The 20,657-nt window shown below is 40.7% G+C and overlaps 1 protein-coding gene across 2 annotated transcripts in view; it reads left to right on the plus strand.

Moving 5' to 3' along the window:
• Positions 1-13,217: 13,217 nt before the first annotated feature.
• The window catches only part of ZNF143 (zinc finger protein 143), a 28,309-nt gene continuing 20,869 nt past the window's right edge, over positions 13,218-20,657 (plus strand). Inside the window, exons 1-6 of one of the 2 annotated variants that reach the window (XM_044682170.1) lie at positions 13,218-13,250; positions 13,538-13,656; positions 14,462-14,554; positions 16,083-16,166; positions 16,869-16,952; positions 19,480-19,676. In XM_044682170.1, the coding sequence (XP_044538105.1) occupies positions 13,545-13,656; positions 14,462-14,554; positions 16,083-16,166; positions 16,869-16,952; positions 19,480-19,676 (570 nt within the window). In that variant the 5' untranslated portion in view covers positions 13,218-13,250; positions 13,538-13,544. The remainder of the gene's footprint in view (positions 13,251-13,537; positions 13,657-14,461; positions 14,555-16,082; positions 16,167-16,868; positions 16,953-19,479; positions 19,677-20,657) is intronic. The other variant, XM_044682171.1, reaches the window with a different exon arrangement.

Here is a 20,657-nt window from a genome sequence, read left to right on the forward strand (position 1 = left end):
TTTTTTTTTTTCTTAAACCCTTACCTTCCGTTTTGGAGTCAATACTGTGTTTTGGCTCCAAGGCAGAAGAGTGGTAAGGGCTAGGCAATGGGGGTCAGGTGACTTGCTCAGGGTCACACAGCTAGGAAGTATCTAAGGTCAGATTTGAACCTAGGACCTCCTGTCTCTAGGCCTGGCTCTCAATCCACTGAGTTACCCAGCTGCCCCCTCATTAGCTTTTTTGACTGTCACTCTGTTGATACTAAGTGAGGACTGCTAATGATTTCAGGGCTCCTATTCTAGCACTTCATTTTTCCCTTTCCATCACTGATAGAGCTTCAATCTCTACCCTTCTAGAGACTGCTTTTGTAGGCCTCCCCTGGAGTCTGTTAGCACCTGTGGAAAAAGCCCCTGAACCATCTGTTATCCCTGGGGCCCACCTCTGCTATCAACAAAAACAGGGCCTTATCTATCACTCTTTCTCTAATGTTTGAAAGAAAACAAATTCAATATTTTATATTTGCTTTATCTACTAATCTTCACTATTGGTAGGTTTTTGCTATGCCCTTCTTTCTCAATTGCCTCATCCATTGTCCTTCCCTGGTCCTTGTCTTCCCTTCCATTTTGCTTTCTGTTCATGCTGTTTGAAACTTCCTTTTACCCTAGACCTGAACCTCTCATGTTTCCTCCATCTTATTGCATTCACTTGACTCCCTCTGGGTCACCTCTAGTAACAGATCTCCTCACACTGGAGGAGGAAGCTTATTCTGGAGGAGGAAGCTTATTCTTCAGTGCCACTTGCATGCTGTCACTTTTTTTTTTTTTTTAATTTTAAACCCTTAACTTCTGTGTATTAACTTATAGGTGGAAGAGTGGTAAGGGCTAGGCAATGGGGGTCCAAGTGACTTGCCCAGGGTCACACAGCTGGGAAGTGTCTGAGGTCAGATTTGAACCTAGGACCTCCCCGTCTCTAGGCCTGGCTCTCAATCCACTGAGCTACCCAGCTGCCCGCTGTCACTCTTTTGCTGCTGTCACTTAATACCTTCTCTTTTTGAGGTTCACTACTATTTCTGAGGTCATTTGGGGGAGTAGTATTGTAGTGGGGAAAAAATGAGTTTGGAGTCAAAAGATTTCAGTGTAAATCACAGCTCTGCCATTTAATACCTTGTTTCCTCAACTACGAAATGAATTGGCTGAAGAGATCTCCTAAGTTCCCATCCAGTTCTGAGGATGATCTCTGGGTCCCTTATGGAATTTAGTATAAGCTCTTGCCCTTATTCTTAAGGTTGATGGTGTTGTGAGGAATGGTCTCCATAGTTTGGCTGCCCAGGTAATTGGATTCTGACTTCCACAATCTACATCATCTTCACCCTAACTTAAACACCCACAGACAGGGATTGTCATGTCTTACATCTCATCACTCCTAATAGTGTTCCTTCAGTGTTGTGAACTCAGAAATTCCTTCCCAATCCCATCATAATCCCCTATTCTTCCATATCCCTCTTGTCTTCTAAAAACGTCCTGTGTTCTCACTCCAGTCTTCTACCTGTCCCTGTACTTCCTCTTTTGGCTTTACTTTCCTTTAGTCTATCCACTGGGAGAGAGAGTACTGACTGAAGTAGAAGGATTTGGGTTCTAATTCTCTCTGACAAATCACTTCATCCTTTTGTCCCTCTCAGCCATCCTTGGTTGTCTTTTTTTTTTTTTAATCTGAATAATAGACACCATGCTAAGTGCTGGAGATACAAATTAAAAACAGAGCAGTTCCTGCCCTCAAGGAGTTTATATTTTAATGGTGAGGACAACATATATGCATCAGAACACAAAAGATTAGTACAGAGTAAATAATAACTGAGGATGTATAGAGTGCTTTAAGTTTGCAAAGGACTTAGCATAGGTTAAACTTATAGGTGACCTTAGAGTGATGGCACTAACTATTGGGAGGACCGGGAAAGGTTCCCTACAACAGGTAGCCTTTGAATTGAGTCCCCAAGGAAGGCAGAGATTCAAAAAATCAGGTGGGGACAAAATGTGCTATGCAAGAATAGCAAATGGGCCAATGTAGTGTGTGTGAAGGGGAATGGAATTGTAGTGTGTGTGAAGGGGAATGGAATGTAAGAAGTTGTGTTCCAGAAAAAGGACTTTATATTTCATTCTGAGATAGTAGCCGCTGAGGTTTATTGGGATGGGAAAGGATGACTTGGTTTTAGGCCATTTGCTTTGACAACAGAGTGGGGGATGGATTAGAGAAGAGAGAAACGATAAAGCTATTGTAATAATATACTATAGTGACCGATGATGAGGTCTAAAATAGGGGGTGTCAATTGTGTGTATTAGTGCAGAGAAGGGAACATAGATGTAGAGAAAGAACTTGTAAGATTTTTCAGCTGATTGAATTTGTGGAGTGAGCAAGAGTAATTGAGAATGACATCGAAGCAGCCAAGAATAGGATCCCCTCAACAGTAATAGAATGGTTCAAAAGAGGGTTGGGTTTAGGGGGAGAAGGCAGGGAATGTGTTTTAGACTTGTTTAGTTTGAGATGTTCAAAAGTCAATTGGAGTTGTGGGACAGGCACTCAGAAGAGACTAGGACTAGATATAGAAAACATGAGTCATCTGCATAAAGATAATTGAATCCATAGGACCTGATGAGATTTTCGAGTAGAGAAAAAAGGAGGGGGCTCAGAAAAGGTTATGGGGACACCAATAGTTAAGTGGGCATGGAATGAGTAAAGATCTAGCAAAAAAAGACTGGGAAGGAACAATTAAACAAGTAGAGAATCAAGAAAAGAGCAAAGTTATGAAAACGCAGAGAAGAGAGAATCTCCAAAAAGAAAAGATAGTCAGCTGTATTGTATGCTACAGAGAACAAAAAGAATAAAGATCAAGAAGAGGCTATTATATCAAATATGGCCTCAGACACGTCTAACTGGGCAAGTCACTTAATAACCCCAATTGCCTAGCCTTTTAACTGCTCTTCTGCCTTGGAACTAATACTTAGTATTCTAAGACAGAAGGTAAGGATTTTTTTGTTGTTATTTTTAAAGAAGAGACCATTATAGATTTGGCAAATAAGAGATTGTTGGTGACTTTGGAAAGAACAATTACATTTGAAGAATGAGGTTGGAAGCAAGATTGCAGTGTGTTTAAAAGTGAGGAGAGGGTGCAGTAAGATGGTTTAGGAGATTGAGAGCCAGACCCTGAGGGGGTCCTGAGTTCAAATCTGGCCCCAGAGAGTTCATAGCTATGTGATCTTGGATAAGTCACTTAACCTCCATTGTCTAGCCTTATTGCTCTTCTGCCTTAAAACCAATATTGGTGGTTCTAAGTTTAAAAAAAAAAAAAAAAAAGCAAGGGGAGGAGTGGTGACCCTGAAAGTGGAGCTTTTTTAAGCAAGGAGTTTAGCTGAGTAGGAAAAATAAAGTATAGGATTAAGAGCTGTTAGGCATGATAGGATCAAGATTTTTTTAAGAATGGAGGATACAAGGGCATATTTATAGTCAACTTGACCAGGATATAGGGGGAAAAACTGAATTTGAGAGAGTTGGAATGTTAATGGGGACAATCTGCTGGAGAAGAAAAGAAAAGATGAGATCCAGGGTACATATATAGGGATTAGTTTTGGCAAGCAGAAAATCAATCTTGTCATCAGAAATAGGAATGAAGGGATGGTGGAGGATGAAGTCAGTGGGGAGAAGATGGAGCTTTTGGCCAATGGCCTCATTTTTTTTCCTTGAAAGATGTGATGAAGCAAAAACAGCAAGCTTGAGAGTCTTGAGGAGAGAAGAAAAGGTTTGAAACATTTACCAAGGAAGGTGGGATAGAGGATCAATTAGGAGTAGTAGCATTATCTATCTTGTGCACTGTTACCAAAAGTAATTTTCCTTAAGTACACATCTGGCCATGTAATTCTCCTCTGGTAATGTATAAATACTTCCATTCAGCTTTTAAAGCCCTATACAACCTGTTCCCAACCTACCTTTCTAGTCTCATTAGGCATTACTACCCCTCTGTAATACAGTCAAATTGACCTTTTTATTCCTTATGCCACTTTGATCTCCTGGCCAAACATCATGCCTGGGATATATTTCTTTCTTCCCATCATCTCAGAGAGAATCACTCTTCCTCTAAGATGCTGCAACTCAAGTACCATCTTTTGCATACTTTCCAGATTCCCCAACTGCTAATTTTCTTTTTTCTTTTCTTTTTTTTTAAACCCTTACCTTCCTGTCTAGGAGTCAATACTGTGTGTATTGGCTCCAAAGCAAAAAGAGTGGTAAGGGCTAGGCAATGGGGTTAAGTGACTTGCCTAGGGTCACACAGTTAGGAAGTGTCTGGGGTCAGATTTGAATGTAGGACCTCCAATCTCTAGTCTTGGCTCTCAATCCACTGAGCCATCCAGCTGCCCCTCCCAACTGCTGATTTTCATTCTCAAAACTACCATGTATGTTTGTATTTATTCACTATATATTTACCCTATATTTATTTTTATACATACTTATCACCTTCATTAGAATATAACCTCTTTGCAAGTAGGGATTGTTTCCTTCTTTGTATTTGTATTCCCAGATTGCTTACTAAGTACTTCTAGATTGGTTGGTTAACTGTAGTGAGTTAGCCCAGTTGAGATTGTTGTGTAATGTTGAGTTGTAATGTAGCTCAGTTGAGATTATCTACCATACACAGTGGACCTAGTCAACTTTGTTTTCAGCACAACTGTTTTTAGACTTCATTTGTTACCATTCAGCTACATGTGAATAGGAACAAAGAAAAATGATGGTAGGTGTATTACAAGGTGAATATTTGGCAAGGCATGGTGATAGGAGAAGGGTTCAAAGAAAAGAAGGCTGTAGAATTGATCTGGGCTGCCAAGAAAAGGGAGGATAGTGTGGTCAGATCAGGGGTGGTGGCTTTGCTTGTGTCGAGATCATGTGTAGGTTGAGGAGTAGGTTAGGAGTATTGAGGTATAATAGGGAGAGATAATAAGAGAAAAGATTATAACCAGATAAAGGGTGGAAGAAGAAGGTCTTGAATAGAGAATTAGAACACTTGTAAATGATGACAAGATCAAGGTCATTCCTATGTGTAGGTGAGGTACATTGGAAGAATAGGTCATAGGAATTGAGTAGATTGAGCAACTGGTAAGTTGGGATATTGTATGTTGTTGTCCTCTGGAACCAAGAAAAAGAGTAGAGATGGAGAAGAAGATTGTGAGCCAGGCACTCAAGCCCTTGAGAAAGGAGAGACAATGAGGCAAATGATCCCTAACAGAATCTGGAATGGGTGCTCCTGTGGAAAATTTAGATTCATCCAACCTCAAAGGAGGAGAGGTTGGTGAGGTAACAGCTGTAAATGGAGACTCTGAAAGTGTCAGTAGGGAGCAAGGATATTCTGTCAATATGGCCAGTGATTTGGGAATAAAAGCACAACAACCAGAACTGAAAAAGATGTCAAGGGAAGCAGTGTCATCAGGGGGGAAGAGGAAGAGGTGTAAGATAAGAGCAAAAAGTTTGTTACTTATGGAGCAGGCATTCCAGGGGGCACAGCAAAATGGATCCCCAATCTGGAGGGAAACATGGGAGGAGAATGTTAGAGGTGTGAGGTGAGGGAATGGACAGTTAAGGTTGGGGAAAGTTGTGTTATTCATCAGCTGAGTGTCTTCAGTGTCCCTGACATGGGAGTTTGTTGTTAGCCACTGGAGAGAGAACATGGGTGATGAGAAGGCTCTCATCTTTTGGATTACATACATTTCTTCTAGCTAATATTTATTACTTTTACCTTCTATCCTAAGCATCTCTTTTAGCTCATTTTTGGTCTCTAGAAAAGCAAAGTCTTAGTATATGGATCCCAAGTCTATACTTTCTGGCCATCTGCTCAACTATCTCTGCTAGCTTCCCCCCTATTTCTTCTTTCTATTCACTCATGGGCTCTGACCCTTCTACTTTCAGTTCTCCCAAATCATTCATTGTCTTCTCTTCTGCCTCAAATGCTTTTCTAAAAAAGCTTTCCTACTTCTTGAGAACCATTTTTTTAGAATCAGCAATTCTGTGTATGTGTTCCCTCCCCCCAATGCAGTATAGACCCAACACCCCTTTCAGGGTAATAATGTATGGTAGAAAAGGGTGTTCGGTTTGGAGTTACGAGCCCTAACTTCAAGCATCCTTCTTAGTTCACTTGATGTCCTTCCCACCCATTTTGGTGCTGATGTTAGTTCAGACACCTGATTGTCTTAGTCTACTCCAGCTCAGAACTCCCAAGCTCAAAAAATCCACCAGGAGCCCTCAGCCTGGAGCAGGGATTTACAGTCATGTTCTACCACACCCAACATTTTAAAGTATCTGAGACTTTTCAAGTATTTTAGCACATAGGCCTCCCTGTTTAAGGTCCTGCATGAATACCTGAATACTTTGGGGGAAATGAAGTATTAGAACACTCTTGATTAAGAGCTATATTTAAGGTCCTTCCATTCTCAGTAGACTCAGAGTTGGCCCTTGAGATAAGGATACAGCATTAGTGTCCCCAGAGCATGAAGGTCAGTGGGGGTGCTCTTCTTAACTGCAACAAGGTTAGGGAGCTGGAGAATATCATGGATGACCAGATGATTATTAAAAACAAGAAAAAAAAGATTAGCATATGACATGAAATGGCTTTGGAGACAGTAGCATCTAAGCTTTGAATTTCCATTGACATGAGGTACTTATTGCCTATTTAAACTGATGTGACATGAAGCTGTTTCAGAGGTAAAGGGCATCAGATGCCCTCCTCATTTCAGTGAAAGAATGCCAGGGCACATTACTTACCTACTCTCTCCTCTCTTGTCCCCTTCATCTTCCCTAATTCTGATTGCTGACATATGCTTACTAAGCTGTTCATTATAGAATTTTACCCTCAAAACCCTGGGTTTCTTCTCTTGCCTAATTGTCTGGAATATCCCTTTCTTACCCATCAGCATTTCTCTTCAAGCTATCATTCCCATGATAAGACCTAGGAACCCAGTTCTAAGAGTCTCAGACCTTACTTCCACTTCTCCCACTAGACTGCATGATTGGCAGCAATGAGCAGCAGGACAGATTCCAACTGCCATTCCCTGGCTCCCTATTTCTAACTGTCAGCCTGTTTCAAGCATCCCATTTCTGAAGGGATCCTAGAATCTTATTCAACCTTCTGGTTCTAATATTTCATCCTCTAGTTAAAGGAACCTGACCTAAATAATTAAGCAAATAAATAAATGAATGAATAAAAGAAACCAACTACCTACCATAAAATTAAGTACATGGCTCTTTCCCTTGATTTATTCTCTAGTGTCAGAATTTAGTAAAGATTATAGAAACTTTCTACTACTTCTCTTAATGTGTTCTACCTTATTCCTCTGAGTTGAATTTCATCAGGGTGATGAAATAACTTCTACTTTGCACCTTCATATATTCAAATTTACTTGGAGGTTTCTCCTAATACTATCATGGGATCAGTAGTTACTTCTAAATTAATGCATTTGTTTTCGTCTTTGTTTCATCATACTAAGAAACTGATTCCTGAGTTCCTGGATGAGGAAAGATAGAGGAATGCTCTACTCACAATTAAATTATAATGATTACTTTAGATATGAGAAAGGACTTGCCAGTAGGAAACACTGTAAGATTTTGAAGTGAGTCACCACTAGCTTTCGGAAAGATCGAGTCTGGCTAGATACTGTGAGGTGGACCATCATGATGCCAGAGATGAAGGGTCTCCAGTGTCTGTGCACAGATTCAGACATAGATGCCAGCAGAGGATTCGTTGGTCATACCCAGTGGCAGTATTTTAGCACTTCATGACCCTTATCCAAACTTTGAGATCATTTTTTATGGCAGACTTCCAGTAAAAAGAGTTGTGTGTATTTATCTCAAGCCTTAGTTCTCCACAGCATGAGTTCTCAAGAGGCATCCTCTGAGTGAGGATATAGAGTGAAATCTTGAGTCTTTTACCCCAACTCAGATGGGGCTATGGTCTAGAGCAGGGGTCGGCAACGTATGGCTCTTGAGCCATATCTGGCTCTTTTTGCAGGAGCCATAAAGTCAATTTTTTTTCAGGCGCTGTTACAGGAGCCGCACTGTGAGCACTGTACGGCTCTCACGAAATTACATTTTAAAAAATGTGGCGTTTATGGCTCTCACGGCCAAAAAGGTTGCCGACCTGGTCTAGAGACTCTCCCGCTGAGCAGAGGGATGAAGTTCTTAAGGCAAGTTAGCATTCTTAGAGGCCCTTCTGGATCTTTTTGAAAAAGGCCATAGATTGGAGTCTCTCCTATCCCTCTCCCTAGCCTGGGTGCTCTGAATCTGAGAGAAAGCAGACTCTTAACCCTCAGGCTATAACCCCCCCCCCCCCGGGGGTCTTGGGAGGAACAACAACCACCTCAGTGGTTCCTAGAAGGTATGACAGAGGTCCAGGCCAACTCTGCCAAAAGACATCTGGGGAGAGAAGACTAGGAGATGCTGGAACTAAGATTCCAGCAGCAACTGAGGCAACCCACCCTCCCTCTATTCTCATTGTACTGTGAGATTTGTTCTTTTTCCTCTGCTGGCCTCAGAGTCTAGAAATCAATGGTTTATGAGGGATTAAGAAAGATTCTGCCATGCTTTCCTGTTGTTTTGTTAGTATCATTCAATTAAAAACTTTGTCACTTGGTTTCTAGAGGTTTGCTTAGTCAGCCCTGGATCTGGTCTTCCCTTGAGAATGACCCTCCCCAGCCACTGAACTTGAGTGTGAGAATCCCCTGGGAAAAGTGAGAGCATCTAATTACTAGAATAATAATTTAAAAATGACCCCAGTGAGCCAATCAAGATGAAAATGAGTAAGACTGATATGGGCCCACACTGGCAGTAATAAGTAATAAGTCTCTCTTAATTAATGAATCAACATAGATCAAATAAAAATAACCAATTCCTTGAAAACAATGATTTTATTACCTAGACACTAGATTCATGATTGAATAGATGTGTGCCCAGTTATCTCTAGTAATTCACGTCACACTACTGCAGATATAGGTTTCAACAATGATAAATGTATAACCCAGTGGTGGAACTGCTTGTCAGATTCAGAAGGGGGGGGGGAAGAAAGTTGGGGGGAGGCTAGATCATGAATCATGTAACCATAGAAAACTAGTCTAAATTTAAAAAATGGAAAAAATTTAAAGAAAAAAAGACAAATAAAAAAGTTTTCTCTTTGACTTTTCGTCCTCTTTGAGTGTCTGTTTTTGCATAAATTCTCCATAGGGAATTCATCCTTTATTGTTGGAAGGAAGGAACAATTCCTTAGTTATATTTCTGCCTCAGGAGTACCAGCAGAGGCTATCTGCCATCCTCTGACTACATGACCTTCATTTTAACTTGTATATCTGTAATGATTTTACATTCTTATTAAGTTTAAAAAGAGAACATTTTCAGATGTTTCAGGGACAGTATGTTTTCCAATCTGCTTGAAATGGATTGTTGGTCTGAACCAGAAACTGCCTGGTACAAACCAGCTACTAGCATCATGAAGGAGTGATTGTTCTCTGACTCTCTCATCAGTCTTCATGCTTGTCCAGACAACAATGTAACTTCACATTGGACTGATGTTGAAGATAGATGAAACATCCTGAATTAGAACTGTTTCTATTTTTGCCATGATTCAATTATTGTTTTAGGGATATAAATAAACCAAATGCTTGATTGGTCTAGTTCTAGGCCACTAGTTTTAGAACAATTTGTAGGAAATAATTGCAAATAAATTTGAAATTGCAAATGAATTTGCAATTGATTTTTAAATCAGTGTTGTGGACAAACATTCCAAGTCTAAGTCATTTTGAATGGAGCCCTTGCAGACACCAAATGGCTTCCAGAAACACCTTTTTTTGTGGGATTTATGTCTCGCAAAATACTGGAAAATATATAAAAAGTTATAATGCATCAAATCTCACTGTAAATGAGCAATTTATTTTCTATAACTCAGTGCCTAAATTTGCTTTAAGAAACGAAGGTTTAAATAGAAAAGTACTGAGGTGGTACCCTCACTCCATTTTTATCTTTATCTCACTTTCAACTTTTCCTACAAAACTGAACACAAAGCCCCACATGAAGAGAAAAATTACTGTCAATTACTCTCTGCCCTTTATTTTCTCCTGGATTTGTCTGGGTTGGCTTAAGTCAGACAGTATATATGTTTATTGAATATGTTTATTCCTGTTCTTTTCCATGGTAGATAGAGTATTGATACAAACAGGTGAAGTCTTGTGACAAACAAAATATAAGCAGTTGCAAAATATTTCCATTCCAACTTGTTTTTATTTCAGTTATTCATTCAGCAAACATTCATTGAGGGGAGTAGTATGGTGCTATGGAAGGAACAGTGGTTTTGAAAAAAAGGACTTGGTCTCAAGTCCTAGCCCAGCTCTATATTATTTGCCTGACCTCAGGCCGATGAATGACTTAACTTGCCTGAACCTTACTTATTTAGTCTGTAACTTAAATCAGAGAGATGACCTTTGAGATCTCTTTTTATCTTTACCTTTATCTTGTAGTCCTCTAATCAGTTTTCAATTAGCAATAATCTTGCCTCAAATAAATCTCATCGGCTACAATACTGCCATTGTGCAAAGCTTAAGCATTCAGTTAACACACATTTATTGGGCCCTGCCAGATATTAGGCTTATATAGGCATATATATCCACACACACACAAATCCATGTCTTAATCTATGCTGAGTCCTTCACTTCTCTGTCAGGAAATGGATAACACATTTTATCATGAGCCTTTTGGAATCATGGTTGTTCCCTGCAATAATTAGAATTCTCTTTTGGACATTGTGAGTTTGAGATACTTATGGGACAACTAATTTTATATGTCCAACAGATAGTTGGTAATGTAGGCTTGGAGTTCAGAAGAAAGTGTAAGAAAGGCTGGTAGCAGAGTTGCCCAGTCCAATCTAGTCTTGATATCAGGAAAATCTTCCGGAACAATTAGAGCTGTCCAGGACTGACATGAACTCCTTCCATTTGGAGTGAGTTCCCTTTCCTTAAAGCTAAGCTGAGGTTGGATAACCCCTTGTTGGGTATGTTACAGCAAGGTCCCTTCCAGCTGTCAAATTCCATGTTTCAGTGCTGATGAAACAAAGTCAAAAACAAAGCCTCCTAAGGGACTTTACTGAAGGAGAAGTAACACATAGATACAGTTAAAGTACACAAGTTTGGGAGTGAAAGAGGCAAGGGAAAAGTCAAACAAAATAAGACACTCAAAGGAAATTTTGAGGAGGTATAACACCAACATCAGGGAGAATCAGAAGAGGCTTCATGGGGGAGGTGACACCACAGCTGAGGACCTTGAAGGAAGAGGAGGATTTTGAATTTTAAGTTCTTCCAAAGCTTGTGTCCATTTCACTGAAGTTACTATGTTTTTTCTTGGCGTGCCTTTATCTTCTTCTGATCCATTCGCTCTTTGTTCAATTTCTGGATAGAAGCTGTCTGTGGTTTCTATTTTTGTTGTTTACTCATATTTTTTCCTTCTTTCTCCCCTGTAATTGGCTGTAATCTTGGTCCTGTGATCATTTTTTTTTTTATCTGTGGGTTTGGACTATTCAGTCCTGGGAGGGCTTCTTCTGTGTTTTGTTGATTAATTAGGTTAGTGGGACCTGAGGCCAGATTTCCCCCAGCTGGTGGTAAAAGCTAAAGAAGTGAATTTGACTGCTTTCCTTGTAGTCTATGGAGGAGGGCTGTTAGAGCTTCCCTGCCCTCTGAAGACTTCTGGTCTGCTGTATTGATAGGAGTAAGCCAGGTGGAGTTGATCTGCACGGCTCCAAGTGCCCTGAGGTCAAAACCTAGAAAGAAAGGGGGAAAAGAGGGGGGGGGAAGAGAGCAGCAAGATGAAGGATATGTTTACCCTCTCTGGGTTTTTCCCCCAGCAGCCTCCCTGCTGTCTGTGATCAGAGTCTTGAGTTTGGCACAGCTGTGCCAGTGAGGCACTCTCTCAGACTAGCACCCCAACCCACCCAGAGATTCCAGCATCCGCTGGAGACTCAGCACATTAGGTGGAGGAGAGGATCTGGGATCTTCCTCTTTTCTTTCCCCTCCCACCAGACAGTTCCAAGAATTCAGGATTTTTTTCTCTCCCCCTTCCCTTTTTAAGTTGGGTTCACCTGGAGGATCCCCCATTTCTATTCTTTTGTCAGCTTTGGTTTTCTGTTCCCTCGGAGCCCTTTGTCCTTGATTGGTGGTGAAGGGCTTTACGGAGGTCTGGAGCCTTGCTACTTATATGCCAGAAATCCTTCAAGAGGTAGAGGTAGAGATGGGAGGGATTCCATTCCAAGGGTGACTGGACCAAGGGAAATAGGGAAGCAGGAGAGAGCTTGTTGAGTTCCAGTTTGCCTGAAACTTAATATGTGGGAAGTGATGTGAAATAAGAAGGAATGATAGGTTGGAACCAGATGTTGGCAGGGCAGAATAAGGAGTTTGCATTTTATCTTTAGAAGTAATGTGAGATGGGGATTTTTATCTCTGACCAAATAACAGATTTGAGCAATACCACTGGTAAATAAACTTAAAAGAGTTAGCGATAGGAGAGGAATCTGGTCTAATTTCTGCCTTAGGGTAGTTAGTTTGACCCCTTTGTAAGTTATAGCTGAGAAAGAAGGAAGATTATGGGCAAAGAGACCAATTAGGAAGCTCAGTTGGACAGCATCATGGTGAATGGAGGGAAGATAGTAGTTAGGGAAAAGCATTGTGGAAATCAACCCAGAATGTTCTGGCAGTGGAAGGAAGAGTCAAAGATGAGCCAAGGTTTTCCACTAGACTGCCTGAGGAAGTGATGCCATTTATAGAACTATGGAAATTTGGAAGTTTAGAAGGGAAGATAAGTTCAATTTCCTGCCCTCATATTTATCATCATCATCACTATTGTTATTATCATTTAATATTTTCCTTTCCACATGTCTTCTTCAGTTCTGGGGCTATAGCAGAGCTGCCCAGCTCTTGCTTCTTTTTGGCTTTATACAGTACAGGGACTGGTCTCTCTGCCTCTCCTTAGATCCTAAGTTAGCCAGATGCCAAGGGGATACCATCTATTTGACTAAAGACCAAGGAAGCTTTGGGGGTGCTTTAACTCTCTTAAGTATAAAAGTATGACTGATTTTAACAGGATGAATCTTAGCCATGTATGGTGCTTGGCTGGTGAGAGAGGTTTGGGGGAAAGATCTTGGGAACCTCTCCAAGTCATATTATAGAAGCGGCTTCTGAAGACCTAGCCCTGGTGACCTGCTAACCTGGTGAGTGTGAAAGGAATGATGAAAATCTCTGTAGACCTACTTTGTTTAGAATTTTCTTTACAGAGTCACTGGGTTTTGTTTGAATTCTCTACAGAGTGTGGCCTGAGATTTGGGGATCATGTTCTTAGCTTTGCATATTAATCAAAATTGTGGCTAAGGGAAAGAACCTTTTCAGAATTTCCTTAACAGTTTCTATAAATATGGAGAGGAAAGATATGTTATTGTATGTACTTTTTCTCTTGAGCACATACCTTTTAGTTCTAAGTTTCCTCTGTTTTTATTTTAAGGTAAACCATGTTATTAGCCCAGATAAATCGAGATTCTCAGGGAATGACTGAGTTTCCTGGAGGAGGAATGGAGGCTCAGCATGTCACTCTTTGCTTAACTGAGGCAGTAACTGTGGCAGGTGAGTAATCTCCTATTTAACATCTAAAGCAGCTCAGTAACATTGCCCATACTTAACAGAACCATAGATTTGGAGCAAATCAATTTGCAGTTTGGTCAGCAAGACCAAAATAAGAATGCAGGACTTGAAACCCATTTCTAAATGAGTTTTTTTTGTGGGGAGGAAAGAAGGTAGGAAGGAAGATAGGCTGTTTATTCTGAAATAATTGTTTAAAATATTATATATCTACTCTTTAGCACCTCAGACTCTAAGCTATAGTGGGGTCTATGAAGTTCCTCAATCAATAGGGTATTTTTAGTCATGTAATTGCAAGTCATTTAGGGGAGCTCTTCCCTTACTCTATTGAGGGATACTTCTCTAAGTGGATGAATTTTGACTGGCCCTTAAACGGGAGCCATCATTTTACTCAGAGATGGACAACTCAATGTTTCCTCAACTTTGAGAGCAAACTTTAGCCTTTTCAAACAGTTTTCCATGATGCCAGGTGGAAACATCTTCAGAATCTGCTCAGATCTCTGCCCGCTGTAATCAAACATTGAGTTGAGTTCAAGAGCTTGTAGCCTGATCTATTTACTTTTTTTTTTTTGTCCTTGGTGAGATCTGCAGACCCAGTTCCTCTGGCGTACTCCAAAATGAAATGACTGGATATTGTTATTGTTTGGTTTTTTAAAAGAATTTTTCTCTTATATTACATGTAAAAACAGTTTTTAACATTTTAAAAAATAAATTTTGAGTTACAAATTCTCTCCTCTTCCCTCCTTCCTTGAGAAGGCAAGGACTTTGATCTGCTTGTTGTTTTTCACAGATGGTGATAATCTGGAAAACATGGAAGGTGTCAGCTTGCAGGCAGTGACCCTTGCAGATGGCTCCACAGCATACATACAACACAACTCCAAAGGTAGGGGTGGTTTGCAAGACTGAGCCCTGGCATTTCTGGTTGGCCTCCATCAGGGAGTGTGAGTGTCTGATCATTTCCTTGCCCTATTGGTAGGAGCTAGATTTCTTAGAGGCAGCTGGGTGGCCCAGTGGTAAGACTGCTGGACTTGGAATCCAGGAACCCTGAGATCAATGACTACTTTCACACATATGATATGCATGACCCTGGCCTCTGCCTCAGTTTTCTTATCAGTAAACATACATAATAATATCACCTACCTCAAAGAATAATATTTTGCAGATCAAATGAAATAACATATGTAAAGTGCTATAAATCTTAAATTACTATATAAATGTTAACTTAGTGTTATTATTGTTATTGTCATTGATGTTATTTTCTTTCTTTTTTTTTAAACCCTTACTTTTCATCGTAGAATCAATACTGTGTATTAGCTCTATGGCAGAAAAGTGGTAAAGGCTGGGCAAATGGGATTAAGTGATTTGCCCAGGGTTATATAGCTAAGAAGTGTCTGAGGCCAGATTTCATCCTAGGACCTCTCATCTCTAGGCCTTATTCTCCATCCATTGAGCCACCCAGCTGTCCCCAGTTATTATTTTCATACATAAATCTCTTGTTCCCCAGTGGTACTGCATAGCATATGATTATGTTTTAAACTAAAGTGGATTAAAATCAATTTTGAGAAATATTTTTATAATTTGAAGGCAGGCTGAGATATCACAAAACCAGGTTTCAGGAACTCTTTGCCAGCTGGGCATTTATAAGATGAAGGAGTAAGACTGGGTAATCTCTAAGTCCTTTCATACCCCGAAGGCCCTGAGCATCCATCTTTCACATATCTCAAATTGTAAGATTTTTAAAAGATGATCCCAATATGCCAGGCAAACTAGAGCTAGTAAGTTTAGTTTTTATGGTACTTGAGGTAAATAAAGTTCCTCCCAGAGAATGAGAGCCCTGTCCCCCTTAAATCCTCCTGATCTAAGTAAGAATCCTAGAAATCCCAGATGGAAGCTTCTTCCTTCTGTTATGTGTGAGTAGATAGAAGGCCCCAAGTGTTTCTGTAGCCCCAGCTTGGTGAGAGGTTGCTGGGCCCTTCCAGCCTGGAGGCTGCTCACCAGTGTAGCTATTCCTGCATCAGGAGGACCTGTCGGAACAAAAGATTAGAGGAGAAGAGAATAACAGGAAAGGTTTTCTCCTTTCTACCTTCCCACAGGGTGTTTCATTTTTTTAAAATTTAATTTAATTTATTTAGGTTAATAAAAATCTTTTTTCTTTCCTTCCCACATATTCCCCTCACAATAAACACACCCATGGGGGGTGGGGGGGGGTGGAGAGGGGAGAAAGCAAAACCTTGTAACAAATAGCCTCATCTAGCAAAGCAGATTACTGCATTAGCCATGTTAAAATAGATATTTCATTCTGCACCCCCACTAAATGGGTTGTGGCTTGCCTTATAACTAATAGGGGATTTATAGTAATAATATAAATTTATTTTGTATTCATTTATTGGTACCTGAATCTTGTATTTCAGATGGAAAACTCATGGATGGCCAGGTCATTCAACTAGAAGATGGTTCTGCTGCCTATGTCCAACATCTTCCCATACCTAAGAGTAGTAAGTATTTAAAAAAACAATAATGGGGCGGGCGGCAGCTAGGTGTCTTTGTGGGTCAGGAAGGCCTGGGTTCAAATCTGGCCTCAGACACTTCCTAGCTATGTGACCCTGGGCAAGTCACTTAACCCTGATTGCCTAGTCCTTACTGCTCTTCTGCCTTAGAACCAAAACATGATATTAATTCTAAGATACAAGATAAGAATTTAAAACAACAGTAATAATGGGGCTCCTCCCGATGGTCAGATTACTCTTCTATGCTCTCACCTACTACGCAGGCATTAGCCAAGCTTATCCTGCCCTTGTTAACAAAACTAGTAGGTCTGGGGCACCATTGCCCAATGGGCAACCCCTGTTTGAGGCTCCCCTCATTTCTGGATAAACAAAATAGATGGTGCCTCAGGGCCCTAGAAGGAAGGCAAACAGCTGTCCTAAATATATTTTGTCTGAAGCAAAGGCTTCAGGATTTGTTGGTTTTGGAGGGTTTCCATAACTTATCCCCTACCAATGGCATGTATGACTATTCTGTAATTATGTCATGATGATGCCAATTAGCTTTAATTAATTCCCCCTAACATTGTTTAAATATGAAAAGGCTTCCAGCAGAGTATGTTCAAGTTTTTAATGCCTCCAGTGATAGTCATGTCTCAAGAAGATTGTCAGAATGGGAGAACTGAAATCTGACTTTAAGCCTTTCCTCTGGAGCAGGGGACAGTTTGCGTCTAGAAGATGGACAGGCAGTTCAGTTGGAAGATGGAACCACAGCTTTTATTCATCACGCCTCCAAAGGTAAAAGAGTTTTGGGGACATGTGGGATACAACTAGAGGAGAAGAGGAGACCAGGGATAGATTTAACACTGGGGCGAATTCTTTGAAGGATTGTCACATTGAAGAGGAAGCCAGTTCATTCTGTGCAGCCGTAGAGCACGGATGGGTCTTGGAAGAGGGCAGGTTTCCATTCAACAGAAGGGAGAACTTTTTAACAATCAGAACTTTCCAGCAGTGGAATGGGCTACCACATTGGGTGATGAGCAAGCTCACAATCCCTGGAAGCGTTTATAGAGGCCAAATGTACAATAAGTCTGGAAAGATAGTTTGGACTAGATAATGGTGGCTGAGACCAAGGAGTTTGTATTTTATCTCTTAAGTGATAGGAAGAGGGGATTCTCATTTGTCTTCTAGAACTTGGCCCCTGACTTCAAGAAGCTCATATTCTACTAGGAGGATAGTAACATATAAATAGGTCAGCAAATAGAAGAGAATTTGAAGTGAAGGAGGGAGGTAATAACTAGGGTGCTCAGGAATACTTCCCATCTTTTGGGATACCTGAGTTAGGTTTTGAAGAAAGCTAAAGATTCCAAAGGGCATTTTAGGCAGGGGGCCCAGCTTGTGCAAAGGGAGGCTCCTAGAAGAGGTGGGAGGAGACAAAGTATTGAGTTCAGAGAAGAACTGGACAACTGGGGTGTAGCTGACCTTTGGAGTATGGGAAAGGCCACCTGGAACCAGATTGTGAAAGATGTTCAATGCTCACCTAAGATGTTTGCTCTTTGTCCTAAAGGCATGATGGGAGGCTTTTGAGTATAGGAAAACATGGCAGACTTGTGCCTTGACAGTATTACCTTGACTTCTCTGTGGAGAATAGATTGGAGAAGGGAGAGCCTGGAAGGAAGCAGGGAGACCTATTAGAAGAGGCTACTGTAATTGTGCAAGCAATAGGTGATGAGGGCCTGAAGTAGGGGAGTGGCCATGTGAATGAGTGGCAGACAGACAGGAAAGATATCATAAAAGTCACATCATGATAACTGATTGGAAATGGGAATGGACAGACAGTGGAAAATTGAGGATGACTGAGGTCCTGACCCCTAATGTCTATGTGTTGGAGGTGGAATGAAGATACTCACGGGGACTGAGAGGTTCATGAACAGAGTATTTGAGACACCATCTGTGTTAGTGGGTATTGGTGTGCCAGCATTGGGGTAGGAAGGAGGATTGTGAACTGGGCACTGAACTGCTTGAAAAGGGTGGAAGGATCACCTTTATGCTTTTTTTTAAGGCATTTATTTATCAATTAAACTTAATCTTTTAAGTTTAAGTAACAAAAATTTCTTAGTTTTCGTTAATTTTCTACTGTATGCAAGCTGCCTGCTCAGGACTTGTTCTAGTAGTTTACAATAATCTGGTGACATTCTCGTTTGTATATCATTACTGGTCTTCGTGGAGGACCCTCTGTTAGACTCTAAGCATCATGAGGGTAGGATGGACTCATAGTCATATACTCCAAAGACTTCAACCAGTGCTGTGCATATGTTGGTTGCCCAACAAACAGAAAATTTCAGAGTTAGAAGAGCCTCAGCAGCCCCTTAATCCATCTCATGCCTGAACCATAAGCCTCCTTACTGCATATCCCACAAGGTCCCTCACCTTCTACTTGAAGGCCCCAAAGAGGGGGAACCAACCCCTTCTTGAAACAGACCAGTCAGCTTTGGGGTAGCTCTAATTGGTAGGAAGTTTTTCTTTATGTCAAGCCTAAATTTGTCTATTTATATATTCCACCCATCATTCCTCATTCTGGTCCCTGGGACCAAGGAGAACAAATGAAATCCCACTTGCACAGAAAAAGCTTTGAAATATCTGATGACAGCCATCCTGTCCCTGAGTCTTCCCCAGACTAAACTTCTCCAAGTCTTTTATCTGCTTTTTATACAACGTAGAGTGGAGGCCATCACCGTTCTGGTTGTGGTGGATGTTCTCTAGTGTGCCACAATGGTCTTTGTAAATTATAGTCTCCAGTTCCTAAGCACAGTACTCCATGTGCAGCCCAACTGGGATAGTATGGGGGGGGAGGGGGCTGGCTACCTCCTTGCTGATTGAATGAATTAATGAATAAATTAGAATGAAAGTCACCATTAAAGGTAGAAATTGTAATTTGAGAAATAACTGTTGGTTTTTCCATTTTATCATCACTTTTTCCTCTATCTTTGCCACTTTTATAGTGTTCTCCCTTTTTCAAAATGAAATTAGTTACAAAACATGACTGGAAGGTACCTTAAGTATCATATAATCTAAAAAAATAGTTGAAATTGTGCCTGTGTTAGAATGGTTAAATGATGCTAGTAAGATTTGCTTAAATACAGTTAAAAAGAAAGTCTAATAGGTAGAGAGTGTGTGTGTGTGTGTGTGTGTGTGTGTGTGTGTGTGTGTGTGTTTCCCTAAGTAGTGAAAGTTTGGTTCTTCCTGGTCACATTCTGTCTCCTGACTCTTTAAGAAGCCAGATCCGTGTCATCTCTTCTAACAATGCTTGAATCTTGTATCTCAGATAGTTATGACCAGAGTGCACTACAAGCTGTCCAGTTGGAAGATGGCACCACTGCCTACATTCATCACACCGTACAAGTTCCCCAGTCTGACACCATCTTGGCTATTCAGTCGGATGGCACTGTGGCAGGCCTGCACACGGGGGATGCCACCATTGATCCTGATACCATAAGTGCTTTGGAACAGTATGCAGCAAAGGTAGGGCTCTCTTTGAGATCTTAGCCTGAATGAGCATGTCTGAGTCATTTCTGCACTCCTAAAACGAGATTTCTTTGCAAAGAAGACAAATCAGAGCATATGCTGAAAAACAGCACAGGTTTATAGACTGCACTCAGGTTTTCTAAAAGCCAGATTGGGGCAAATTGTAATCTGTGCTGAGACAAGTGTGTTAAGAAAACTTACTGTCTCTCTTCTCAGGATTTGCTTTTGTTTTTGTTTTTGTTTTCCAAGTAAAAATCTTATCTCCACAAGCCAGGTCCATTCTCTCTTTCCGGCTTTATCTTATATCACTACCCTTCCACACTCCACATGTTAGCCAAACAAGCCTCCAAACATACCCAGCACTTTTATAGCTGTGTACCCAGATTCACACTGTATGTACCCTGTGCCTGGAAAAGCCTCCTTCCCCACCTTCATCTAGTGAGTTCCCATTCATTTTTTTAACCCTTATTTTCTGTCCTACTATCTGTTCTGAGAAAGAAAAGCAGTAAAAACTAGGCAACTGAAGTTAAGTGACTTGCCCAGGGTCACACAGCTAGTAAGTGTCTGAAGCTGGATTTGAACTCAATTCTTCCTGACTCCACACCTGGCACTCTGTCCACTGCACTACTTAACTGCCCCTCTCTATCATTTACTTACCTCATTTGGTAACTCTGTCATTCTCTTACTTCCATTTTAAATTTATCTATCATCGTTTCGCTTCCATTTTGTAACTCTTTCATTTAATTGCTACAATTGGGCATATTAAATACTATAACTTTGTCAGTATGTTTTTCCCATCTATCAGACTATTAAGTTCCCCAAGGACCAAAAGGGCACTGGGTTTAGATTCTAAGAATCTGGGTTCAAATTCCAGCTCTGATCTTTAATACTTGTGTGACTTTAGGATCTCTGCCCCCATGACCTTATGACTATGAAGAATCTCAATTTTGTAGCTCCCCAGAATACAGTGTTCTGCAA

This window comes from Gracilinanus agilis, chromosome 6, assembly GCF_016433145.1.
Source record: "Gracilinanus agilis isolate LMUSP501 chromosome 6, AgileGrace, whole genome shotgun sequence".
Taxonomy (NCBI): Eukaryota; Metazoa; Chordata; class Mammalia; order Didelphimorphia; family Didelphidae; genus Gracilinanus; species Gracilinanus agilis.